The sequence below is a fragment of the Branchiostoma floridae genome, chromosome 1, assembly GCF_000003815.2.
Source record: "Branchiostoma floridae strain S238N-H82 chromosome 1, Bfl_VNyyK, whole genome shotgun sequence".
NCBI lineage: Eukaryota > Metazoa > Chordata > Leptocardii > Amphioxiformes > Branchiostomatidae > Branchiostoma > Branchiostoma floridae.
Window position 1 is genome coordinate 5,875,528 of NC_049979.1, and position 27,844 is coordinate 5,903,371.

Sequence of the window (27,844 nt, forward strand, 5' to 3'; positions counted from 1 at the left end):
ATGTTTGCATTTATTGTGTGCGAGTTTTCTAACCAGTCATTAACATAACTTTTGCAACTGAATTACTGCGATAATGAACATGGTTTGTGAAAAAAAAAAAAAAAAATTTTGGCATACAATGAAATATGCGCATTTGTTCTTGACAAAACCAGTTTCTTTTGTGCATTTTTGTGAAATAGATGTAATATGGCCGATTTTAAGGAAAGTTTTACCCACATTATTAAGTATGAGGAGATCCTGCACATTAATAGAGCTGCCGATAGGCGTTTACGCGTTTTGAGGCTTACAGGTCTAAAAAAATAACAAGAGCGAAGTAGAGGACTCTGAGTTGGTAGTCATTTCTACCAATTCTCTATATTCAAAGTTGGTCTAAAACAGAAGCAGATAGTGTTGTTAACATGAATATAGGATTTTAATACGCTAGAATCCTCACTTTGTAGCGAAATGGACCACTGTTTTGAGTGTTGCCCATTCACAAGTTTTCACAGATAATTAGGTCCACGTTCAGAACCTGGACCTGACGTGGACCGTACCTGTACCTGAATTTCCTTTACCGGTAACGTTACCCACCCTAGAAGTGATACATTTGAGTCATTACTTTAGCTTTCAGTAGCATGGGAGTGTGTGGAAGGGGCGTTTCCGGCAATATATCTCCAGAGCAAACCGATGATTTTTGGTACATGGATTGGTTGTGGTGGCCTGATGCTCAGGTCTGATTTTGGGCTCCCTGGTGTTTGAACTTGATGACCTCCGTGAGATTTACCTATTATACGTCCATGTGGCCCCGGTATGCCATCCAGGTTTTACATGCCATCAATCACATTAGAACGCATACAAAAGCGTGCGCTAAGAATTATTCTTCCCAGCGCTTATACTTGTAATGCTCTATATAGGCTAAATATTTGCACTTTAAAAGCAAGAAGAGAATTTTTATATTTTGCGAAATCCATGTTTAATTCACCCACTTTTCGAAGCTGGTTGCCAGCTACACGTAATGAAGTTCACATCAGAGGTTTTAAACGAGGGTTCGAGCTTAGCATGCCTTTTGCCAGATATGATAGGTACAAAAACTGTGCTATCCCATACTATTCCACACGCTTAGATACTGATTTATAGTCTGTTTTAATGTCACATTATTACTACATGGTAATGTTGATTACTGCTAATGTTAGCCTGGTGTGTATCGATTTTTGAGAAGTATGTTAGGTTATATATATTTAGGTTGTTATTTTAAGACTAAAACTAACTTAATTCTGCCAGTTTTACAGCAAGGTATGTAACAGGCTGCAATGTTGCTTTGGTAGTCCATATATGTATATGTACAATGTATATGTATATGTATATGTATATGTATATGTATATGTATATGTATATGTATATGTATATGTATATGTATATGTATATGTATATGTATATGTATGAATAAACCATGAATAAGAAATGGCCAGCAAAAGTATATTATGAGCACAAAAATGACGAAAAAAAGTCACAGAAAGCCTGCTATGGAGGCTAGCATTTGTAACGTCCATCATAGTGGAATAATTACTTACATTAAATGGTTGCACATGCCTTTCCTATTACTCTATATAATATGACCTGGAAGCACATACCTCTAGCACACTAGGTGGTAAACAAAAATTACTAGATATATTCTATACAAGAAAATGCAACTCTTTGCTTTAAAAAATCATGCAACTACATACAACAGACCCAATCAACTTCCACCACCGTTAAAAAAAATCAAATTACACAATAAGTCTACAAACACCCAATACATTTCAAGCTGGTCTGAGGTCTACGAACTCTTGTTTTAAAGCATGTGCCCAGAGGTATGTTACCGTTGCGTGAGATGACTATTTTGAGCAAACAGAAGAACAGTGAATTTGCAAGGTTCCCCTTCCCCCTTTGCTTGACAGAAACGAGGGGCAATCTCCAAGCAGATCTTACGGTGGCATAAGATAGCATCAAAAGCTGGGGCCGAAGGGTTTAAGCCGGCCACCGATTGGCTGATAATAGCCTTTGAGCGATGATGTTCTGCCGCAGATCTTCGGTGCATGGCTGGCTAAACTATCTTATGCCACCGTAAGATCTGCTTGGATATTAAACGACGGGCACTATCATCCTCTTATGCATCGCCGACATTTGACTTCAAAGGAACAGCATCCGCAGCAACGGTAACCGCCGGTGGAGATGCGGCCTTCTTCCTGTTGATGGCGCAGTAGATCGCCGCTGCCAGGGTGGCGGCCATGACGACAGCTCCCCCCACAGCGGATAGGGCAATGACCTGCAGGTCAGGTGCTGTACAGGTGGTCTGCACGTCTGGTGGGCCTGTGGGCACAGATCATTGGTCTGAATGATGTCTAAAGCTAAGGGCACAACCCACCGCACGTGCAATTTATCTGTACGTTTTTTGGGGGGGACGCCATGTATTTCTCAAAACGTTCAGGCTGTACAGGGCAGGCGCGTCGCCCGTACTGACAAGTACGGGGGCGAATCCGCAGCCCGATGGCACACAAAGTTTTGCCTGCACGTAAAGTTCTACGGCGTGTCTGCGTGCTGCAAAGTCCGTCGATCGGAGGCGGTACTTATGACTTACGGATCCCAAAAGATTGCCCACCTTCTGTCTGACAGTCACGTAGACAGCACTTATTTACACGTACGGTGGGTTGTGCCCTTAGCTTAATCTATTCAATGAAAACCGTAGAAGCATACATCTTACATTGGCAAAACCTCACAGCCGGCGCATAGCGATGTTTAGAAAATGTACGTAGGCATCTTGCTTTTTTGCGCGTACAGTTCTCTTGCATCTCTGCAGAGGATGTCATTGATATATTTCTGCAGATTTGTAAAAGGCAGCGTCAAAGTGGAAATATTCTGAATAAGGCGATCTGCATGATATAGACATCTACTGCACTGTATTCTCACATTTACATCATAATTTGATACTTTGAGCGGTTAAAAACAGCCCAGAGACAAGCAACTTGCACGAGGATATTCCTTATTATGGTACCCCCCCCCCCCAAAAAAAATAAGGACTTGATCTGGAATCCTTGTGCAACTCATTACTGTGCTGTTTTTAACGGCTCAATTTATGAAATAATGATGTCAATGTGCTAAGATAGTGCAGTAGATGTCAATATTATACAGACTGTCTTATTCAGAATATTTCCACTTTTAACAATGTGATATTGCTTGGGTTGCCTGTGATGGCCTCAAAGGAATGGACCCAATAAATGTGAATGAAACGTCAAGATAACTCGTCTGACTCACTACTGCGTCAACATCTGCATGGAGCTTACCTGGAGGAACCGCAGGACCGCCTCCATCCAGAGCGCTCTGGTACTGCTCGGAGCTCCACGTGAAGTCGCCGCACGTCGGGAAGCCTGCGGGCGGGGGAGGGTGTCTGTCCGCCGCCTCCCGCAGCACCAGCGCCATCCCCTCGTTCATGTGCTGGTCGTTGTGGCAGTGCAGCATCCAGTGGCCGGGGTTGTCTGATCTGACAGGTGCATACACATCAAACGGGATGAAAGTTTACCTGCGATGTTGGTAGGATCTAGCCTGGGTACAATCTGGATAGTAGTTCGCTCCTATGTTTGCTTCTGCAGAGAAGCGACTGCAGTGTATATAGTGTATAATGAACGTCAGAGCTGGAAGCGACTGTACATAGTATATAATGAACGCCGGAGCGAACTACTTTCCGGATGGTACCCAGGCTAGGTAGGATCCATTTAGATTGAATCCGAAGTATAGGGTCTACCTGAAGTAGTATTAAAATGACTGAAATGTCTGGTCGTTGTGGCAGTGCAGCAACCAGTGGCCAGGGTTGTCTGATCTGACAGGTGCATACACATCAAATGGAGTGAAAGTTTGAATATAGTGACGTCGTAGAAGAGGTGGATTGCAAACTTTTTAAACCAATATCTTTCATCCCTTAACCCTTAACGCACTTCTCTCCAGCATGGATAGTATTGTTGCAATTGCCCCTCACTCTTACGTATGAAAAGCGAAGTACTTTTATTACCTGAACCTGACCACAGTATACCCATTAGCTGGTACAAGGACGGTGTCCTTTAGTGGCGGGTTGATCAGGTTTAGCAGCGGCGGTCCATCCCGCCAGGTGGCGTCCGTGCACAGCCACAGGTCGTTCTTACATTTCACATCAGTGTTAGGCTGCATGTAGCGACCTGTTGAATGCAGTGAATTGTTGTAAAACGTGAATTCTTCATGTTTAAACTTTTACTACTAGTAGTTTTTGTCCCCTCTGAACGTAAAGCTGTAAATCTTATGAACGTTTTTAAGGCTGTAGGTAAAATGTGCGTTATGTACCTGTGTCTTGTTGTAACTGATGAAACCCATGGCGACGACCTGGAAGGCGTGTGCGTGGATGTGCACGGATATAGGTAACCCCGTGGATAAAGGTAAATTAGCCTGTACCTGTAGCTGGGGAAACCCATGGCAACGACCTGGAAGGCGTGTCCGTGAATGTGGACGGATAAAGGTAACCCCGCGGATAAAGGTAAGCTAGCGTGTACCTGTGGTCTTGTTGTAGCTGGGGTAACCCATAGCGACGACCTGGAAGGCGTGTCCGTGGATGTGGACGGATATAGGTAACCTCGCGGATAAAGATAAACTAGCATGTACCTGTGGTCTTGTTGTAGCTGGGGTAACCCATAGCGACGACCTGGAAGGCGTGTCCGTGGATGTGGACGGATATAGGTAACCTCGCGGATAAAGATAAACTAGCATGTACCTGTGGTCTTGTTGTAGCTGGGGTAACCCATAGCGACGACCTGGAAGGCGTGTCCGTGGATGTGCACGGAGTGGTGCGTCTGGCTGGTGGGAGCGAAGGTGTTGTACATCACCAGCTGGATCGTCTGGTTGTAAGGAATGTCTGAATACAAGGGGAGAACATGACATTAAAAGGTCGATAGAGACTTTCTACTTATATTTTCATCAGGTTGGTCGATCTGTACTCTCCAAGCAGAGGTTAGGCTCCGGCTGTTTTTTAACGTTATTTTCAGTCGTCTTAAAACCGGACACAGCAAGATAAAATACAAAATAGAAACCCCGATAAAAACGAATAAAAATAACATTAAAAAACAGCCGGAGCCTACCCTCTGCTTGGAGAGTAGTCGATCTGGGTTATATAGGAGTTTTCTTTTACACAACCAGTAATGCTGATGTTGCGATGCCTATCAGACATCTTTCTCAGAGCTTCTGACTGTCCAGAGTTTTCCCTCTCGCCGCTACATGCATGAACCGGGAGACTAGTGGGGATACAAGCTTATCCACATTGGGAATGTGTTCTCGCAGCAAAAGCGCCACCTACATCGACCACATTTAGCGGCGAGAAGCAGAACTCCAGTTAGAAGCTCTGAGGAAGATGTCTGACAGACATCGAAACGTCAGCAGTGAGATAAACTGGTTAGAACTTTGTTAAGAACTTATGATTACCATGCATTGTTGTCCTGTTATTTTGTAACTATGCATATGCTATGTATTTCGGAGTGAATAGTGGTGAAGTGTGATGTACCAGGGTCTCCCGAAAATCAGGGATCTCGCCCTGAGTGAGCACACCTGGCTAAATAAATAAATGAAATGGTTGTGCAAAACAAAACTCCAAAGTGCAATATCCAGACCTATCATGTGTGTACACCGACAACCGCTCCGAAGACACAGTTCCTCGTCGCACGGCACCGTCGCCGCTGTGGTGTTCTGGTGAAGCGGCGCTGTGGGACCGATGAACCGCCGGCCGTTGACCGAAGACCCGATGGCGAAGTTGAAGTTCAAGAATATCTCGATGACGTCTGCGGCTTCCGTGGTGCGGGAATGTCCAGCGTATCTGTCAGTGGCCTTGGATTGTCCAGCCCCCTCTGACGGCAACGCCAGCGCTTCCACATCATTCATGTTGATGCAAGACGTGTGCAGGTGTTCGGGATAGCCAGCAAACGGGCAGTTGAACACATGACACGGATTATCGTTGGTGCAGCCCCGTTTAGTTGTGGTAGGATCCCGGTCTGCTGTCACGCCTTGGTATCGCAGGATCGCCCGCACCTCTTCTGTGACGTCGTCCGGAACCACAACGACCTCATCGTACGGGTAGCATTTGGTGCAGTGGCCGACGCGCAGGGTCTCGGCCCGTACCCAGTACAGGTCCGGCCGGGCCGTTCCGTTTATCCGGACATCGTAGCTCTCCCCTGGGTAGATGATGACGGACTGGACTCTCCGCGGTGTCATGTCGAACCCATCGCTGGCTGTCACCGTCAGCTCATGCTGGTCCACGGAGAACCGGAACGGGTAGTCCGGACCGACATGGATGATCCGGAAGTTGCCGTGCCCTCCGGAGGGGACCATGAACGTGCTGAGCGGCGCTCTGTTGTCTCCGAACCGACCGCGCCCGTTGATAAGGGCTGAGTTGAACACTCGACTGGAGACTTTGACGCCATCGTGAGAGAACGGGCGCTCGTAGGCACCTGAAAAAAGCACAATATATATATCTTAAACAATGTTCACCGTATCATACCTTGAAGATGCCATAAGAATTCAGGTCATTTACCAGTATGAAATTCTAGCATTTTCTCATTCATTATGCAAATGACGTAATTGCATAATTTTCATTATCTTTCTCGCTTGCATGTGTCAAGCTTACAGGTTCGCAAAATCCTAGTGAAGCGGGTTTGTTAAATTTCCTCATTTATTATGCAGATTAGGTTTTTAATTACATAATTATGATGTAATTATATCAAACATCATCTTGGCCTCACTTCTTTCAAAGTCTGAAACTGAACCGGCTCCGCTTACAAAAATCCGCTAGGTGGCTACACTCTACCACTCATAAAGCACGACAGTAGCATGTCCAGATCTCAAACCCCGGAAGTTCCTCTGCAGTACCATAGCAAGCCGCTAGGGGCCAAAACTCTAATCGTTTTGAGATCTCTTAAACTTGATGAAGACCTACCCACATACCACATACTGAATATCAAGGCACGCCTTCGAGTTTTATGTTGTCCATTTACACACACACACACACACACACACTACCGAAATTACTAGTATAACTTGATGAAGACCTACCCACATACTGAATATCAAGACAATCCATCCACGTCTTCGAGAGTTATGTTGTCCATTTACACACACACACACAAACACACACACACACTATCGAAATATTAGTATAACTTTCTAGCGAAGGTAACTAGCGAAGGCAATCACCCAGCATATACTCTCCATCGCCGGCGTGTTCCAAGCCGAACATGTTTGAAATCCAATATGGCGTAGCCTCGATGTGGTACCAGTCGTGGAGGATCACGGGAATCGATGGCACGATGGGACTCCTGGTTAAAACAAGGACCGAATCGAACATAAGTATACATGGAATTGTCAGTAACACCACTTAAGGTATGCAAACCCGATGACGACGGGGACAAAAGCTTTCCGTCCCTTGTTGTGCCAATTGCAACAAGATTGGTAATAAAAACATTATTGCAATGGCAACGATTGTCATTTACAGGAGGTGAACATAAGACAAACGAAACCTGAAAAATTAATTCACAGGATGTTCCTGATAATGAAATTCTTTTGTTTTTACTGTCAACAGGATATTCCTGTCATGTAGATATTTTTTCTGCGGGTTCCGAGACAACATCTAGCTTGTCTTGGTAATTGAAGAGGGGTATGAAGGGTATAGAGCAGTCTATATACAAGTACAAACTTGATGTAGTTATGACCCCTTCCTAAAAATAAGGACATTAAATGTTATACTTGTGACGGAACAGTATCTAACAACATTGTAACAGACACACACTGTTCTAGAAAACAGGTACACATAAAGAATTCCCTGAGGATTGTAACCACAGAGATAGCAATCTTCTTTGGTTACAAACCGTTAGCTAGTCTGGACTAACTAGCTCTTGAGTGATGTCTACCTCTTTCTCTTGTTACCAACTTTCTGCAGTGGTCTTTCTGTAATGTGACTGCCCCTACTTTTTTGACTGGCACAACACTATGTTTGTCTTTCTGAGTTAGAAGAAAATGTGTATTTTTCTATAAAACTCAACGGAATGTGATGAATTGTGCAACTTCTACCTATACACAACTTATCAAGTGCTCCATCTGGACAACACCTGTGGTTGACTGTCCAGTTATCTAGGACAAATGCCTGGGGGAGCTTGCATGACCCGAGTTCCTGCCATTGAAATTCCTCCGGACTAACTTCTCACATTGCAAACATGCCTGTGGTCTGGCATTCCTGTGGAAAAATGCCTGTGTAATTCCTAGAATTTTTGCAGACTGAACACAATGATATACCATTTGACATGCCCCTGAGGCGTCGCCAAAAAAGCGCGTAAACTGCCAGACAGGGCACCGTTTAATGTCCTACGGTGGCATATGATCATAAGCTGGCAAAAGTGTGCAGCCGGAAAGAATTCCAGAAAATCACATGTAACGTTACCAGTAATCATGATAGAGTCGCTAGTAACTTTCAAGCTTGTAAGTTAAGGCCATATGCATGTTGATTTGATTTTATGGATAACATCCACTGGGAACCCCAAACCTGATGCAAGTGTGCGAATTAAAAAAAAAAAGGTGCTTTCATTATGACGTCGACGTGGTCTGGAAGGTTCAACAACGGACTGAACACACAGTATGGTATACCGAACAGTAGATTCTTAATTTTTCTTCTTTCACATCGTCTTCTTTGACATGACATTACTCTACGTTTTCCTAAATTGTCCTTGCGATATACGGCATATATCTGCCCATTTTCCAGCTGCTTTGTACCATTACTATATGTTTGAAAACTTTTTCCGTCTTACCTGGCCCTGTGCACGATGAACGCGCCGAACAGTCCGTCCTCTCGCTGCGTGCGGAGGTGCGAGTGGTAAAAATGCGTCCCGGCAGGCTCTGCGTTGAAACGATAGACGAAGCTCTCGCGGGGCATGATGGGACATTGTGTGACGTAGGGCACGCCATCCATGTAGGGCGTGCTGCGCATGTGCAGACCGTGCCAGTGGATGCCTGTGGCCTCGGTTAGCAGTTTATTCGTTACTTTAACGACGACCTGGGTAGATATTAATTAACATAACAGCGCAAGTCAGTAAGTGTAGTGTAGTCGAATTTATAACGTAGTAAAGCTTTAATGTCATTCTCTGATCCACATTACTGCATCTAGCCTCAAAGGAGCATGGATATGCAATAAACTTATCATTGTCCATGGCTATGATAATGACCGTCTTAAAGCTAGAAGCCAATCCACGATCCTAACGTTTGAAAATAGTTTGAACTAAATAAAATACCAACAATAAATAAAATACCAACAATCTCCCTAACCTGTGCCCCCTCCACGACTTCAATGGTAGGTCCCGGGAACATGTCGTTGACCGTGATGACGTTCCTCTGAACCCCGTCAGTGGTAATGACCTCCTCCATGGGCACGAGAGTTCCGTTCACATTCTCCTTCCCAGGGTGGGCGGGGTTTCCCAACGGACTGAAGAGCTCAAGGCGTCCGTCATCACGGAGTTTCACCTGTAACGTATAACATGACGTCATTGAGATTTACCTGTAACGGTACGTCACGGAGTTTCACCTGTGACATTACGTCATGGAGTTAACCAGTAAAATGACGTCATTGATATTTACCTGTAACTTGTCGTCATTGACATTCACCTGTAACATGTCGTCATTGAGATTTACCCGTAACATGACGTCATAGAGATTTACCTGTAACATGCCGTTATTGAGATGTCGATTCACCTTTAACGTTCCGTCACTGAGATTTACCTGTCCATGCTGATGAAAGATGTGGGGTTGTGGTGTGATTACATATTTCAAAAGAATCCTTCTTTTTTCCATGTCGATCTCCCTCTTTTTTCTCCCCACTGTCTTCCCCCTCTATTTCTCTCTCTACAGCCTCCCCCTGAATAATCTCTATCCAGTCCCTCCCTCCTCTCTCTTATCGCTATCTCAAAGTCATTCTGTCTCTTGCTCCTTTCTCCTGTCTCCCTCCTTTCTCCATCCTCTACTCTGTCTCCTCTCGTTTTCTCTCTCCCTTTCCCCTAACTTCATGCTTACCTCTCTCTCTGTTCTCTCTCTCCACTTTCTCCCCACCCTCTCCTCTCTCTCTGCACTCTCTCTCACTTTGCACTCTAATCTCTCTGTTCTCTCTCTCTCCACTCTCCCTCCACTCTCCTCTCTCTCTCCACTCTTTTGCTCCTCTCTCTTCCCTCTCTCTCTTTCTCCCTCTCCTCTTTTATAAAGATGACGACAAAGCGATTGGGTTGCAATGCTTAGATGAGGAGCTAAATGTTCTGGAGACGTTTGTATGGTGTCGGCATTTTCCGCTAAATTACTTCACCATAACTCACTTGACAGCAAAGGTTTGAAACAAAAATTCACTTACAGAGTTGGTATCCCTGCGCCCGTTGAGGTTCCGTGTGTGAGTCATGGTCTTGGTCCGCCTGATGACGAGGGAAAAGTGGCAGACGCTGTCGGTGCAGAGCTGGGAGAGAACGCTCTGGGCCGCGACAAGCGCCGACATGATGAGAATGATGATGGTTCTCGGGGCCAGGTGCCTCGTCATCTTTCTTAATACCTAGTGATAGTATAATAGATATTTTGATGACCCGAAAATATTCAGTATTCGGCATAATCAAAATACTTCTAAATTTTAAAGTTTTCTTAATGATGATTATGATAATGACGATGGTTCCCGAATGAAAGCTTATTTGTGTTGGTAAATTCCATTGTGAAAAAGTTGAAACTTTGTTCCAACCCTCTTTGAACCGTGACGGTGGCAGGTTTCGCCTTCCCATCATTTATGATTCGCTGCTACCTGACGTCATCCGACGACTTCCGGTGTGACTAAAACTATATAAAATTTTGTCTCACTCGACATGTGCAGCGAGTCATTCATTTGACGAAGGTCGGAGCCTTCGGCCGAATATTTATGGTGAGTTTCCTTTTGTGTTGGAACAAAGTTTAAACTTTTTCATAATGATGATCGTTCTCGTGGTCAGGTGCCTCGTCATCTTTCTCTATACCTTGTGATAGTATAACGTTAATAGATGCTTTGATCACCCGAAAATATTTAGTATTTGGCACAATCAAGATACTAAGTTTTCTAAATAATTACGCAAAAACAAGGTTAACTAGAGCTTGGCGACGTCATACCTCCATGAAATATTTAGCGCTATTATAGATGTTATGCAAATGACATATACATTTACATAATTATATGCATGGTGATGTGAATCATTGATGAGCTTACACATGTCACGGGTGAAAAAAAAGGCGATCATTTATCATTTATTATTTCCAGACCTTTCTATCTGAAATCCACAACGACAAAAGAGTTGCGACTGCGAAAAACAAACTACGAACATACAGACTATTAAAACAATCTTATAAAGAAGAAGAATATCTTAAGATTGCCAATGTACGACACAGATCTACCATCACAAAACTTAGAATCAGTTGCCACAAATTACGAATCGAATCAGGCAGACATAACCACACTCCTCTAGAGCAAAGAATATGCCAATTTTGTAGTTTAGGGAAAGTAGAAGATGAAGTACATTTTACTATGGATTGTCCTTTGTATGATAGCGATAGGAGCATTTTATTTGACTATGTGTTAAGTAAATATCCCCACTTTAGATACTTGAATAGTAAAGAGAAATTTATATTCCTGACAGCTTTTGATAAACCAACTCTAACCAACCATACAGCTAGCTACATTTATACAATTACCAAGAAGCGAGAGGAAGTCGAATGTCCTAGAATAGATTAGACGCACATCTACATATATAGATGTGTATGATTGTTTCCATTGTTACATATATGTGATTCTTACAGTGTGACCTGTACTTAGCCCAGTGGGGCAAAAATTTGCAATAAAGGTTTTCATTCATTCATTAACACTAATGCTGTCGAGGACGTCTCGTTAGAGCACAGGGACTGGTTGGCCAGCTGTTGTTCTGTTGTGTGACTGCTTCCAGGCATACGGTAAATTGCTTTTGTCGCTATCTGCGAAGCCATAACCCGCTCTCACTAAAGGTCCCTTCACATGCCAGAAATCGCAATTGTCTTTCAAGTTGTAGAGGCTTCGTACAATTCAATGTCGATTTTTTTAAACAAACCTCAAAAGTGAGGTTTGCAACTGATCTCCAACCAGATATTAGGACATATGGTCCCAAAGAGGAGGCATTCCGTTAAAACAAATGCCATGCTATCGGAGTATAAATGTTGTAAAAACAAGTTGAAAAACAGAAGGTGAGGGCAGGCGGATCCTTAGATTCGCTTGGAAATTACCTTCCAATCCGCAATCAGCCACAAAAAGATTTGCCAACAATATTTGATCCATCCGTAAAGAGAAGGAAAATATTACTCATTGAAGGGACTACAGGATTGATAAATAAATAGATAAATTGTTTGTTAATTAAAGGCGACCTCAGCAATATTACTGTGTTAAAGGTGGAAATATTCTGGATGAGGCAATCCTTATTGAATTAATATCTACTGCACTATATTCCCATATTTACATCATTTTTTCATACTTGGAGCGGTTGAAAACGGCGTGCTAGAATGTCCTAAATAGTGTAAGCCACACACAAAAATTAGACTTCATGGCATCCTCGCGTAATACATTTATGATAATGAGCCTCTCATGACATGGCGCCACCTCTTGCACGCGGACGAGTTAAGACTGAATATTCCTCACAAAACAGAGATCACCGGTGACAGGTTTCGGTGCGCAGCGAGCATCGGCCGTCTTCTAAAAATCACCGACGATCACTAAAAATCACGCGCTGATCGAGAAACACCGGACGTATTACTGCCAAAAATGTCATTTAGAGCTCGCAGAGTTGTCGTCCGATCGATTTTCGCGCAATGTGACAGGGGTAGAAAGGACAAGAATTACGCTTGATCTTAAAACCAGGCACCTAAAGTGTAAAACATTTGGGATGGCCTAATCGAACACAAAGTAGTCTAGACTTACCGTAAACCGCTTGGGCTGTATGACCTAAGTCCCTCCTCTGACAGCTAACCGGCCGGTGTCACACAAAGTAAGTGCGCCCAGCAAATAATTGCCCGAACACTGTTTGGGAGTTTCCAGTATACCTGAGTGTATTCTGGAAATTCTCATTGCATTCCAGATATTTGTGTCTGTTCTTTTGGCTGGCGCGAAAGTTTTTGACATGTTCAAAACTTTCGAGGTGCATTTCAAGTGGAGAAATGATCAACAACAAGCAATGCTTACATTTCTTTTTAAAATCGTACTTTCTGGGCAACTTAGCAACCCAGGTTCAGTACAACAGAATAAACTCTATAACGTGCAACATAAATGTAACGTTATTCCCACCTGCGTGAAAGACGAACGATGAATCTTCCGATGCTGATCCGTCTAAGCCCTTCCTGAAATTACCTCTAAAAAGTTGTGCAACACGAACAAGTTGTACAACACGAACAGGTTAGACAACTTTTTAGGGTTTCTTGTAAATGGGCGTGTCAATAGACAACAACTAACGTAGACAACACATTTAGGGGTAAGAAATTACACGTATTGTTCCTGCACTTGGCAAAAAATATGAGAAACTAGAGTTCCACGACCCCATACCTTCGCCATACCATAAAACTTTATTTTTATTAGCTATGAATACGAGGGCATTAATCAAGAAATTGCATAATTAAATTGTTTAATAGTAATGACCAAAATTTCCAATATTCATATCCAGAGGTTTCTAACTTGTAAAACTGTTAACGGTCGAGAGAAGTACTAAGAGCTTGTTAAAATCGAGCTTCGCTCTACAATAAGCAAAGTTAGAATTAGTGCTAGCGCTCATCCCCTGGAAGCAGAGAGAGGACAATATCAGAGATTATCAGTGTGTGACCTACAGCGGCAGAGGACAGAGAGAGATGGGCACGGATCACTGCTACCGGACGTCGTGGAGCCCCTGCGACCACTGAGGTTACGGGCCGTGAGTGAGTGAGTGAGTGAGTGACCTACCCCATGGTCAATATTTCACGTCTATAACGATTGAAGACGAAACATAATTTTTTTCTGATTATTCATTTAACCACAACGAAATAACCGAATTGGTAACGTTAAAAGAAGTCACCTCTACTAGTTACCACTGACAATCAACGAACCAATAAACGCCTAAGGCAAAGGAAACCCATCTGTTAGAAAAATGAAGAGGGTGTACATCTATGTTACATGGTGTGGCTCCTCTTCTGAACAGCGATGCGAGAGGTTGGCAAAGATTCCATGGGCTCATTTTACTGTTTCACACGATGGATCTTTGCTGTAGCTCAATTCTTCCGTACAGGCATGGTTGATCATGGTTAAACCCCAGTTAGCATGTCCTGTGAAGCCACTATAATTAGCCTATATTGGTGTACCGTATAAGCCCAAGGAAAGGATATGGGAATGATTAGAGCGATTGTCCATTGTACTTGTGGCACATTATCTTGGATATTGAAGAATTCTTCTTCACAACCAGTGATTTGTTACCCGCGAACGTTTCCACACCTGTCAGACATCTTTCTCAGACAGCTTCTGAAGCTGACAGGCATCGAAATGTAAGAAGGTAAGAATCATTACTTGTGAAGAAGAATTCCCCAAAGTACTATACTATACCAACCTGATGACATTATTTTCCGAAGAACATCATCTTGTTTTGTACGGTTACAAGACCGCCTCACAGTCATAAACTATGTGTGCGCTATCACCACACATAAGCATAAAAAGTAAACTTAGTTTCATTGTCTAGTTTTTATTCATTTCTCCATGTTGTAACAAAATTATTCAATCAAGAATAAAAGAATAGAAATTGCTGAAATGGGATTCAAAATGTCCAAAGCAATATTTTCTACACATGACAGGCACATATGCATATTCTGCAGTATTTCAAGTTAGAGGGACAAAACTACCACTGAAGATGTCCTATACTATAGCATAATACAATGGGGACAGACTAGCGTCGTTTTGGTGCAATGACCCCGGATGACCCCGGGAAATCCAAAATGGTCGCCATAACTGGAATGGGGCATATTATCATCTAACTAAAAACCGTAAGGTATATGTTGCATGAGATTGGATATCATTTCCTTGAACCGCCTCACATCGGATACAATCTTAAATTCACTCGGTAATGCATCCTACAGCTTTACAGATCTGTAGGTAGAAATCTTCTTTCCACTGTTCTTAGGATTCGATTGAATTGTCATGCATTGACTGCCTGGTGGAGTATCTATGAGACGTATGAGACAATTATGAGCCACTTAATTATGAGACAAAACCTTCCATTTCTAATAAAAAAATTCCTTCACTTAACCAGTTTTCAGTATTTCCATATTCCGAATCAGACGAGTGAAGAGCTAATAAGTACACAGGCTACCTGGAATCAAACCCCTGTCTCTTTCCCGATGGAATAACAAACTTCGGGTTTAGGATATTTCACGGGTTCCTCGTGGGCACTCTGAGGGGGCTGCCGCCCATCTCTGTCCGCCCCGCCCCTGCAGTAGTGCGCGATGTAGGCGGGGTGCACAAACGTCATAACGGTCAGCACCAGAACACAGATGTAAGCCTAGGAAAACAAAAGTTTCAAAAGTTTGTCCTTTTTCTAACGCAACATTACCCAAAGATTTGCAGAATGCCAATCATTTATGATCATTGTCTGGTGCAGATTGTGGCCCCTTTCATCTTGAGCGAACCGCTATCTGTATTTTGGTTATGTAACGTCATGTTCTATATTCTAGTTCAGTCTATGACGAAAGACAGTGGATACTGTCTGAAACGTCTTACCATTTCCAAGTCTACCCAATGGCTATCTGGCGTATCTTACCAGCTGGGCAACTAACCTTAATCGACGAATGATAAATCGTGAGACAAAAAAGACAACATGTAGCAAGTCGTTTCAGAGGATTTTAATTTACTAATCACTTGGACGACCGAAAATAGAATAGTGCTGAGCATATAGATCTATCGCTAAATTAGAAGAGATGTTAGTCAACTCTGACCTCCAAGCAGAAGTACGGTTGGCCTGTTTTAAGCTTTTGTGTAATTTCATTTGTCCTTCTGCCGGTGTAAGTTTTTCTGTAAACCCTGCCAAAAGGTTTTGCAGCACCACCCTACATCTGCTTGGAGATGACATGAAGTCAGGAAATTCACTACTGGGGTACAAGTCATCATACCCCCTCCACAGGTTATCAACCATGTTAATAAATACTATACATAAATAACAGCACTCTACAGCTGACCGCCTTCCTGTGGCGTCGCGAAATTGTCCTCGCTATTGCACGTGTGCTTTGCTTAACCACTAACATTGCCACATCGGGAATCGTACATACTACTGAAACATCATAATAGCATAATGTACCGTATATACATCTTTTGTTTATACAATGTTGGTAGGAACTATTCTACAGGGCAATAGTGGCCATTGCAAGGAGAGAGGAGAGTAGGTATGGTTTCTGGGGTGAATAGCTCAGTATTATGCTAGAGAGATGGTTCTTAGAGGATTTGAAACCTCGACTGAATAATTACGACAAGGAACATATATACTGGTGATTAACACAACGCAACACTAGACCAGCCATTTCCACCCACACTTCAGTCCAAAACATCACTACGAGACAGTCTGATTCCCCACCCGCGGTGGTAGCACGTCCTGTTACAAAAGTAGAAATTCTCACAGTTTACTTTACAAACCATTTATTAAGCTCCATCACCAACTGCGAACACAGCCAATACTTAGCGTGACAAACACAGACTTGGGGGAATGTAGGGATGAATAAACTACCAAGCTGACAGACTAAACAATGACAAAGGTCCTTGAAACTGATGAACTTTTTACAGATGGTTATGTTTTTACTTGTTCCTTCTCGATTGTGTTCATTTACTTGGTAATGTAGATGAGGCTATCACAAGCTGAGGAAATGGAGAATATTGAATTGAATTTTTTTATAATACAAGAGGTGTAATTTGAGAGGGTGTAGGCGGGAGATGCTGCGGGTTTGGGTAGAACGTTATTCCAAGTACATCCTGTACGGCCACTGCAGATGTCTGTTCACCAGTACCGGCACCTTCCAACATTCCCAACCGTTACTGCTGAGTGTTAACATGTCTGCTGCGCCAACAGAGTTGCCGGCATGCCCTCCCCACCAGCGGCCGTGGATGTCACGTGACGTGAGTGGACTACTTCCGCCGCTCCTGGCCGCGGCGCTGGGGCCCATGCGCGACGTGGTTCAGTTCGTCCTGCAGCTCCTGCTGAGCCACCAGCGCGTTCAGCTGGGCCTGGGGAGGGGGGCGGCAAAATCAGGGACGTGTTCAGTGAGGTCTGTACGTTGGCAACATTTGATATAGGGTACATCGATGGAGGTAAGACGTACAGGTAATGACATGCTCAATACAAAAGCTATTCAAGCATTCGGATTAGTGTTGAACATGGTTAAACGTCCGGCGGAGAGAAGGAGGAGAAGGATTGGGCAAATGATAAAAGAAGAAAGGGCCGTTTCCAACACTTATCTAGTTGCTTGAGTAATTACTGATCATAATACTGTAGCCAGAGATGCAAAGTATGAATATGTAAGTCAGGAGGAGATTTGCAAACTTACCACAGTGTCGTCCTTGTTGCCACCGCTGCCGTCAGCTGGTACCTCGCCGCTTTCCTTGCTCTCGACGCTGTCACTTTTCTTTTCTTCCTCTTCTTCGTCCTCCTCTCCCCCTCTCCGCTGGACGGTGTTGGTGTCTCCGCCGCTCACTTTCTGGTCGCCGCTGGCCTCGTCGCTCTGACTGGTTCCCTCCGCTGACTCGTAGTCAGGCGCGCCGTTGCCGCGCTCCTCCTCCTCCTCCTCTGCAGACTCCTCCGCCCGCCGTTCCTCCACATCCTCCATGTCTCCTCTCCGCTCTTCATCTCCCGCTTCTTCGTCATCATCATCATCTGCCTCATCACTATCTTCTTCCTCGTCTCTCTTCTCCCCCTCATCTTCTTCTCCATCATCATCTCTCTTGTCATCATCGTCGTCGTCGTCCTCCTCCTCTTCCCTCTTCTCATCTTCATCCTCATCTTCTCCATCATCATCTCTCTTGTCATCATCATCATCATCGTCCTCCTCCTCTTCCCTCTTCTCATCTTCATCCTCATCTTCTACATCGTCTCTTTTCTCTCCCTCATCTTCTTCTCCATCATCATCCCTCTTATCATCATCCTCATTGTCTTCATCCCCCTCATCTTCGTCTCCATCTTCAGCTCTCTTATCATCATCATCATCATCATCTTCTTCAACCTCCTCCCTCTTCTCCCCCTCATCTTCTTCTCCATCATCATCTCTTAGTTTCATCTCTTCTGATTCCTTCTCTTCATCTTCTTCCTGTGATTCCTCCTCGCTTCTCGTCTCCTCCTCTTCTCCATCCTCCTCGTCACCTCGTTCATCCTCTTCGTCATCATCTTCATCATCTTCATCCTCTTCGTCATCATCGTCATCATCATCATCATCGTCGTCGTCTGCTCCATCGTCTCGACGGTCGTCTTCTTCATCACTTGCTTCCTCGTCATCCTTCTTCTCTTCTTCCTCCGAGTCATCTTCATCTTCATCTGACCTCGTCTCCTCATCTCCATTGCCACCTGTTTGAAATAACATATTGCATCAACAAGCAGAAATACGTGCAGAAAATTAGAGGTGAGCTACATTTGCTTGTGTTGGAGTATCAAACTTCATGACGCAATGACAGAATGACCTTCTTCTGCCTCGTCGTCTTTGTCTGACTTGGCGTAGATTTGGAACCCCTGTCTGGTTTGCTCGGGGGCCTCGTCTAGATCGTCGTTCCCTGCGACAAACTCATCCTCTGCGCTGTCTGTAAAACACGTGGTTTGGAGAGGTCATGGTAAATAATTAGGGCGCCGTCCGGTTCAGGGCGGGTTAAGGCCCTGTCCGGGTTAGGGCCCTTTCCGGGTTAGGGCCCTGTCCGGTTTAGGACGGATTATTGCCCTGTCCGGGTTAGGGTCCTGTCCAGATTAGGACACTATCCGGCTAATGGCCCTGTCCGGGTTAGGGTCCTGTCCGGTTAGGGTCCTGCCCGGGTTAGAGCCCTATCCGGCTTAGGACCCTGTCCGGGTTAGGGCCCTGCCATCAAAACATCAAACTATCAATGAATCGCAATGCAGAATTCATAAGAAAATGTTTGTAGTTCTGTCATGCAATTTGAGCATGAACTAAGATTGTGCAAACTAAAGCCCGACACAACAAGACAGTTTAGACTGGAGCCTCCCACCTCTGTCCTCCACATCTTCCTCCTCCTCCGACCTGAGGTCCACCTGTCCATCATCCCTGGCACTGGCAGACAGCTCTGCAGAACGGCACCAAAACAACAACAGTAACAACAGCAGGAGGATGTAGAGCTAGTAAAGGAAAGTGATCTCAATCCAGTTTCTAGCTCACTGAAGAGCTAGTCTTCCACTGGTTGTGACTGAGAGGACAGACGCTATGTACAGTATTAACAGGTTAATTGTACGGGGAAATTCCACTAGCTCTTTTTGACAAACCTAATGAACAGTGGACCACGGCTTAACATCCCGTCCTAAGGACTGCGACGGTAGCATACATGTCGGGTGAGCGACACAGTCGGAATCGAACTCACGGCTTCTAGTTCCAGAGTCAGGGCCGCTAACCACTGGACTACGCACGCTACCGTGAGCTAGTAAAACCTGCCACGTCACAGCTGTTTCACTAGAGAAAATCTTTGTGATTGGTTCACATTGCACTGCAGCATAGGTGTCGCTGCTTACTTTGCGTTGATGCTACAGTCCGATGTGCCCAGTCAGAATTTCCCCGAGGAATGTGACAGACGGTCACAGAATAGTCGACTGAATAAAACACTTGAATCACGTTACGCAATGTGCACGTGGTCATGTTTGTGTTCAGGGTCCATGTGTGGGGCCTTGATGGGGACATACATGACATGACCTAGTTCCAAATGAATGTCTGATCGTAAGACCTCGGAGGCAGCGAAAACAGAAAGAGATGCCCATTTAAGGCATGGAAAAGATGTAGTGTAAGTAGTACGTTTTCATCGAAAGTTTTCACTATGCTTTTTTTTGGCCAGAGATTTGACGTTGTAATGTTGTGAGGAAGTTTTAATGAGAGGACACAACACACCCAGCCAGGCAGAGAACATGTGTAGGGCTCGGTGAGTAGAGAAGGGCGGGAGTTAGCGGAGACATGCGGTTTATTGGTATTGTCGTAACTCGTTAGTGATTTTGTAAAGCGAGGTTGTATCAACGATATAAAATGATCGTACCTTTGCAAGTACATACATCTTGACAAGTTATGGTCCTTGCATATCCACAAAAGTCTTGCAGAACAAATCAAACAAGAAAATATCATACAACACATGGTCTAGGGATGGACGAGTTTTCGTGAGCAAAACAGTAATGCCAGCCACTAAACAAAACTTCGTGCAGTACAGGGTCGACGGGAGGAGGGTGTCTCATGAGCCAAAGAGTCATGCAAGTAAGACGTCTAACCAAAATAGGATAACACTATACGTGGTTGGGGGAGGGGCCTAGGGGTGTGCTCGATAAAGGGTGTGCTTGGTAAGAGGTGTGCTTGGTTAGGGGTGTGCTTGGTTAGGAGTGTACTGCTTAAAGGGTGTGGTTAAGGTTTGCCCCAGAATGCTGGCTGCCTGTCGCGTGCGTGCCCTCACCTGGCCGGCCCATGTTCTGCAGGAGGGTCTGCAGCACCTGATGGTCCCGCTCCACCTGCCGCAGCATCGTCTGGATGGTCCCCATCACTTCCAGCTGACTCTTACCTACCAACGAACCAGCATGCACGTTACACGTAGGCAACATGCGCGTTACACGTGCGGTTAGAACTAAAGTCATGCACGTTACACATGCGGTCACAAGTAAAGCCATGCACGTTACACGTGCGGTTAGAACTTAATTAAGTCATGCACGTTACACGTGCGGTTAGAACTAAAGTCATGCATGTTACACGCGTGGTCACAACTTAAGTACCCTTGCATAAAGGCCAATGCCGTGTTCAAAGTTAGTGGAGGTCGTTAATGAGAGGTTCCCATGTTCTAAAACGCCATTGATATTCACGACTTCTCTATTTCAGATCTGATGTTAGCAGAGTCCACTCCTGCATGTGTCTCAGCAGCTCCCTGACCTCACCTTTCTTGGCCTGTTCCACGGCCTTGAGCACCTCGTTGGCATCTGGGATCAGGTCCTCCTCCACGGCACCTAGCGACTTCAGCTGGCTCAGCAGCTTCTCCTTCTTCATTAGGTCAAAGATGCGGCCATCTGAAACGCAAACAGAAAGAAAAACAGGAATATTAGAAAAAGATGGTGATATACGGATCACAGTTTCTCAAACAACTTGGTATTATTTTGGAAACGGTCAGGCGCTTAAGGTAGACTATCTTTCGCCAGGGACACCGAGCAAGACCTGTTGATCAGCAGGCTTTAAGCGCAAGCTTTGAATGCAAGTGAAGCGATGACAAGTTTTAGATGGTCCAATAAGAAATTAAAAAAAAGATAGATGGACCGATGGTACAAAAGAAGGCGTTCCTTAAAGCACTGGACGAAAACGGCCTGCGATGGACCCGGCAATCTCTCCGTCCTCATCAGGAATAAGGTGCTGCCGTCTGGATCGTGTGTCATTTATAAAGCAAATTTCGTTATTGTCAGGAACGTTTTCTAAATCAACATTGCCTGAAGCTTTCTGGGTCACAAATAGCAGACCTGCACAGGAAGGGTGTGTAAATGAAAGTGTAGACAAGGGACTATTCATGATGATCAACTCATTTCCATTCCATTCTTTCCGGAAACTGAAGTCTGCTGTCAATGAAGGACAGGAAATCGCATCCAACAGTGCAGCAGTGAGCTGATTCTTCTTTTTCTAATCTTAAGTACGGAGGAAGCTCTTACCTTTAGAGATGATCTTCTCACACTCCGGGTCGGCAGGTGTGGTGACCTTCCTCAGGTGAGAGGTCACCAGCTCCACGATACAGGCGGTCACCTGGAGGAACAGAACACAGCTTCGTCGGTAACTTTACTGGAGAGCCATTCTTCCGATTGTCGTGGCAGAGCAGACATACGGTATTTATATATTCATTGTGCCCAGTGGACTACGACTTAACGTCCCGTCCTAATACCCCATGTCACATTTGGCGAAAATCGATCGGACGGCGATTCTGCGGCAGTCGCCCGAGGCTCGCTTATGATAACTTTATTGCACAACAATTGTACAATGTACAAAGTATGGCTTACATGTGGCAGGGACGGTTTTCAGGTGACAAATACGCGCAACCTTACATATGGCCGATCTTCCATCGATACGCCCGAAGATCGTGGATAATGTGACAGGGGTATTAGGACTTCAACTCTTAACAGCAGTGTGCATGTCGGGTGAGCGACAGCCTGGATCTGAACAACCCGGTATGTTCCAGAGGCAGAGTCAGTAACCACTGGACTACTTGTGCTATAGCTAGCAGCCAACACACACCTCTTGGCTCTCTTGGTCTGAAAATGCAGTAACCAGCGCACAGCACAGGGTACAACACACAGTACCTTTCAGTGTCCCGAGAAACATTCATCAAGTGACACTGAAACAGGCGACACATAACAGCAACAAAATCAGCACCAAAGACGGCACCACACTGGGCAGTCTAGATGTGGGCAGGCACTGGGAAATAGAAAAGCCCGTCTACATGGATGAAACCAGCCCCCCTTATGAAATTGTTGGTTAGCTAACTTCACGTTATACATGCAATTAGACAGAAGCGCCGTCAGGGGGCGCTGCTCTACTACGACGGAGTACTGCCGGTACGTTAAGTAACGCAGGTGAGGACAGAAGGCTGAACCCCTTCTTCTGCACTGAGATGCAGAATGTGGCATGAGAGACCTTCTTATTTCCCAGCCGTTGATGTGTCCATTTTGCCTAGAATCGTTCCCGGCGACATGCCTGACATGACTAGATCATGAGCTACAGAGCAGTCTGTGTGTTCCTTTGCAATTAGGCTTCGAGCATGTGTTTGCAAAAAAAAATAAAGATTCACGTTGACACACACACGGGCATTTATCACTGATATGATCAGTATTAACCAAGTTGCATATCTCAGCTGATACGTACGGAACGCAAGGGTATTAGACCGGAGACATATCTGAGATAATACGCATTGGCGGCTTGCCGCTTTTATATAAAAACTGATGAGTATCAGCCGGGCCATCTGAGCTGATACGTACGTACCCCAAGGTCCTTTAGTATCAAATATTGAATATCAGCCTGGTCCCATGTCTGAGCTGATACGTTAGGACTGCCAGGTGCTTGGATATCATATATAATGAGTATCAGCCCTGGTAAATATCTGAGTTGATACGCACGGACGCCCATGAGTTTTCACCTATGATGAGTATCAGCCTGACATATAACTGAGCTGATACGCACGGACGCCCATGAGTTTTAATATCACCTATGATGAGTACCAGTCTGATATATAGCTGAGCTGAATCGCACGGACGCCCATGAGTTTTAATATCACATACGATGAGTATCAGAGCTGGATTTACCGACTGTCGGACTGATAAGTGTCTAATATCAGCTCAAAAAATACAATAAACAGTCATTCCTTCAAATCAACCTAGGATTGATGTGTTCAAATTCGTACTTTCCCAGAACTATCGTAGAGTGAGATTTGTTATCACTAAGTACAGTATAGTCTAGTAGGGGCATCTTCTCTGGATAGTTTTTAAGAACGCTTGCAAATAGATGTGCAAAAATTAGGTGCGACAGGGGGTTCAGTGTAATATAACCAGCTGCTGTCGCGCCGCGTGCCTACGAAGCTGGTGTGTTACGCCGAAGGGCGTTCTACCGTCTGTATACCGTCTCTACCGTCCTTGTTCTAGATACAGGTACAGAAGTTGGTGTGTTATGCCGAAGGGCGGTTATACTGGCTATATAGATACAGATACAGAAGCTGGTGTGTTACGCCGAAGGGCGGTTATACCGGCTATACAGATACAGATACAGAAGCTGGTGTGTTACGCCGAAGGGCGGTCATACCGGCTATATAGATACAGATACAGAAGCTGGTGTGTTACGCCGAAGGGCGGTTATACTGGCTACACAGATACAGATACAGATACGCACGGACGCCCGTGAGCAGTAATATCACAAACGATGATTATCAGCCTCCCGCCGCCATGATGGATGGGCTCATGTAGCGGGGCTGCCAGGCTGATGGATGGCGGGATTTCCCGCTGCATGTCGGCAACCGGATCATCTCCGGAGGAGGCACGGCAAGCTAGGCCTTTACTGACCATCCACCATGGACTCATGTGGACTGACCATCCACCATGGACTGATGTGAACTGACCATTCACCATGGACTGATGTGGACTGACCATCCACCATTCACCATGGACTGATGTGAACTGACCATTCACCATGGACTGATGTGGGCTGACCATCCACCATGGACTGATGTGAACTGACCATCCACCATCCACCATGGACTGATGTGGACTGACCATTCACCATGGACTGATGTGAACTGACCATCCACCATCCACCATGGACTGATGTGGACTGACCATCCACCACGGACTGATGTGAACTGACCATCCACCATCCACCATGGACTGATGTGGACTGACCATTCACCATGGACTGATGTGAACTGACCATCCACCATCCACCATGGACTGATGTGGACTGACCATCCACCACGGACTGATGTGAACTGACCATCCACCATCCACCATGGACTGATGTGGACTGACCATTCACCATGGACTGATGTGAACTGACCATCCACCATCCACCATGGACTGATGTGAACTGACCATGACTAAAGTAGACTACTACTTGTAGGTTCCGCCGCCGCCCGGTCCTCTATCAGTCGCCTTTGTTGGCAATACCCCTGTCACATCATCCACGATCTTCGGGCGTATCAATGGAAGATCGGCCATATTTAAGATCGACAGAGGGTTGCACTTATCTTTCACCTGAAAACCGTCCCTGTCACATATAAGCCATACATTATACCTTGTACAATCGTTGTGCAATAAGGTTATTATTATAAGCGAGGCTCGAGCGATTGCCGCAGAATCATCGTCCGGTCGAGTTTCGCAAAATGTGACAGGAGTATTACCCCCTCTCAACTTGGGTCAGCGTAATTTTTTTACGTTTTGTGTACGTGTTTTGATGTCTTTTAAACAATACTTTTACATGATAATTCAAGTATGAAATTACGGGCCACACAGACCAATTCTGGTAGCCCAAAGATAGCTGAGCGATTGCCGTCTAGTTTAGATATAATCTCCAGGCAGGATCTTTCCGTGTCAAACCCGTAACTGACTGCCATGACTATAACGTTATCCACCGGGAAGATCTTAGAGATTTGAGAGTCGGAAGGAGACTTTATAAAACCAATCGCGAGACCAGCAGAAAGCTCAAACTGACCGTCATATTATCCAGCTGTTTTCTATTGCGAATTACATCATCATAAAACGGCAGTCACATTTGGCGAAAATCGATCGGACGACGATTCTGCGGCAATCACCCGAGCCCCGCTTATGATAATAACTTTATTGCACAACAATTGTACAAGGTACAAAGTATGGCTTATATGTGACAGGGACGGTTTTCAGGTGAAAAATACGCGCAACCCTCTTTAGATCTTAGATATGGCTGATCTTCCATCGATACGCCCGAATATCGTGGACAATGTGACAGGGGTATGATAAGCGGCACGTTTTATTTAGGAGGAACCGTGTTACAGAACCGCCAGATAGCCGACAGCCCAGGTCGATGCAGGCGGAACGATGGAAGCGGCAGGTGACGTAAATCTGTTTTGTCGTAACCGTGACCTTGGGTGCCGGGCAGAGGTCCGTATTCACGTCACGTGTGGCGTCTTACCTGGGGAGACGTCACGTGGAGCATGTTACCTGGGGAGAGAGTTCGGCCTCGATCTCCAGAGAGTCCAACTTGAGCCTGACCGGGCTCGCAACGGGATGTTCTAAACGCTGAGAAAACTTGTCGACTTATTGCAAAAAGGAACAAGAATTTTGTTACGGTATTGCCGACAACACTCTGGAAAGCAAGTTTTAGGACTAAATGTTTTTTTCCTTCTTAATGTGGCAGGAAATAAAATTTTCAATATATACTGAGCCCGTAAGGAACTAAATGTAAAGAACAAAGAGGTGGCAAAAAAGTCCATCCTTCCACAAATCTATATACCCTAATTATTAGCAGATCTGCATACCAGGCCATTTTCATTCATCGGAAGTTTTCGTTAGTTCATTGTGTCATTTTTATTTTCGTGTGAACGACGGCTTTTTGCAGGACCTCTCTAGCCCGCTGTTACTGGTAAATCTGTTCAAAATGTCGACAGTTTCGATGTCGTCAGTGTTTTTATCCAGTCTATTCATTTGTGTCGTTACTGTGTAATTGGCATAGTTGATCAGTATCACCTCTGGGTTTGGGAAAGTCAGCGTGATTTCATTGGAAAGTAAACTATTCCTACAGTGTTGACTGGATGAAGAATAATTTGGAAGATTTGGGTTGTCCTTCCTTCAGCCGTTGACATTTGTGACGTCACATGAAAGCAAATAAAACTCACTCCCTGTCCAGGACAAGACCGATGAATACCAGATATTCCACAGATCGGCCCACGATACAATTGGATATAGAACATTTTTCTGTGTTTTGTATTTTTTCCTGTCTTTTGAATCGTACTTTTTCATCTTGCATCATACTCCAATGTGGAAACCAAGACTCACACAAGTCCGATTCTGGTCGCTGTAAGGTCACACAGCGACTGGTGCCTAGTGGAAAGGGAGCCTAATGGGACGGTGGAATTTACACTACAGCGCAGTATAAGCTATACTTTCGTTCTGGAATTTATATTGTCCCTGAAATATTGACTTTAGACACGCACATCCAATAACTGGGGCCCAACAATTTACTGTTCGTGACACGAGAGTCGACCTTTCAATATTTCATGTAGAACCACCGGATCGTCTGATTGGCAGAACGAGGTCACGTGTGCGTCACGTGGTCCCCAGGGTGCCTGCTCCAATTTGACCTCACATCATGCTACACAGACTTTAATTTAATTTCCCAAAAAAAACTCCACAGGGAACCTGCCTGCACGCGTTTATTCACTCCTATATGTGACAGACCGTACTACCTGGTGCCTATCACGCAACGCTTTCTTCCTCTGCTGTGGGGATCTCTGTTGGCTCCTGGTCAAAGTTTTAATTGGATTTTGGCTAATTACGAGCCGTGCCAGATTGCTAGCCTCAGGTATCTTAGAACAGGATCTGTGGTGCGTTCGTGGAAACGAGCCGCCATCAGGACAGGGGAGGGGCATTACTCAATAACACACACACACACACACACACACACACACACACACACACACACACACACACACACACACTCACAAGCAGCATTACTCAATAACACAGAAAGGTTGTGAAACTGGGCATGACTCATTACTACACGGGAAGGGGCAGTAGTCAATAATAACGCACACAAAGGCTGAGAAATTGGCGATGGGAGGACGTTACTTAATAACACAAAGGCGATGGGAGGGCGTTGCTCAATAACACAAAGGCTGTAAAACTGCTGAGGGGAAGGGCATAACTCAATTACACACAAAGCTGTGAAACTGTGATACTCGTCTGCACTATTGCACTCTTGCACCCCTACACCCTTCAACGTGCAGAAACAGATTCGCTTTTACTATGTAATATCATAATAGCATGAAGCAATCGACCAAGAAAAGCAAATACTGCAGTCTGTTGAGCCTTTATGGATGGATATTCGACTA

At 44.8% G+C, this 27,844-nt stretch overlaps 2 protein-coding genes across 5 annotated transcripts in view; both read right to left on the reverse strand.

The window, feature by feature from the left end:
• Nucleotides 1–1,410: 1,410 nt before the first annotated feature.
• On the reverse strand, nt 1,411–13,470 carry LOC118426134 (laccase-1-like). Of its 3 annotated transcripts, none has more exons than XM_035835397.1 (10): nt 13,364–13,469; nt 10,403–10,594; nt 9,334–9,528; nt 8,820–9,064; nt 7,216–7,337; nt 5,640–6,473; nt 4,751–4,891; nt 4,022–4,184; nt 3,300–3,496; nt 1,411–2,328 (listed from the first exon to the last, which is right to left on the reverse strand). In XM_035835397.1, the coding sequence occupies exons 2-10, from the start codon at nt 10,580–10,582 to the stop codon at nt 2,126–2,128; spliced, it is 2,280 nt and encodes a 759-aa protein (XP_035691290.1). In that variant the 5' UTR covers nt 10,583–10,594; nt 13,364–13,469; the 3' UTR covers nt 1,411–2,125. The 3 variants fall into 3 exon arrangements, with proteins under 3 accessions (XP_035691290.1, XP_035691298.1, XP_035691305.1); XM_035835405.1 differs by lacking the exon at nt 13,364–13,469 and adding an exon at nt 13,001–13,057; XM_035835412.1 differs by lacking the exons at nt 1,411–2,328; nt 3,300–3,496 and adding an exon at nt 3,754–3,832 and having other exon boundaries at nt 13,364–13,470.
• Nucleotides 13,471–15,915: 2,445 nt separating this feature from the next.
• Nucleotides 15,916–27,844, reverse strand: part of LOC118420902 (spore wall protein 2-like) — a 29,163-nt gene continuing 17,234 nt past the window's right edge. Inside the window, exons 3-9 of one of the 2 annotated variants that reach the window (XM_035827973.1) lie at nt 21,936–22,026; nt 21,180–21,308; nt 20,708–20,812; nt 19,277–19,351; nt 18,743–18,859; nt 17,620–18,629; nt 15,916–17,299 (exon numbers count right to left, since the gene is read on the reverse strand). In XM_035827973.1, the coding sequence (XP_035683866.1) occupies nt 17,201–17,299; nt 17,620–18,629; nt 18,743–18,859; nt 19,277–19,351; nt 20,708–20,812; nt 21,180–21,308; nt 21,936–22,026 (1,626 nt within the window). In that variant the 3' untranslated portion in view covers nt 15,916–17,200. The remainder of the gene's footprint in view (nt 17,300–17,619; nt 18,630–18,742; nt 18,860–19,276; nt 19,352–20,707; nt 20,813–21,179; nt 21,309–21,935; nt 22,027–27,844) is intronic. The other variant, XM_035827981.1, reaches the window with a different exon arrangement.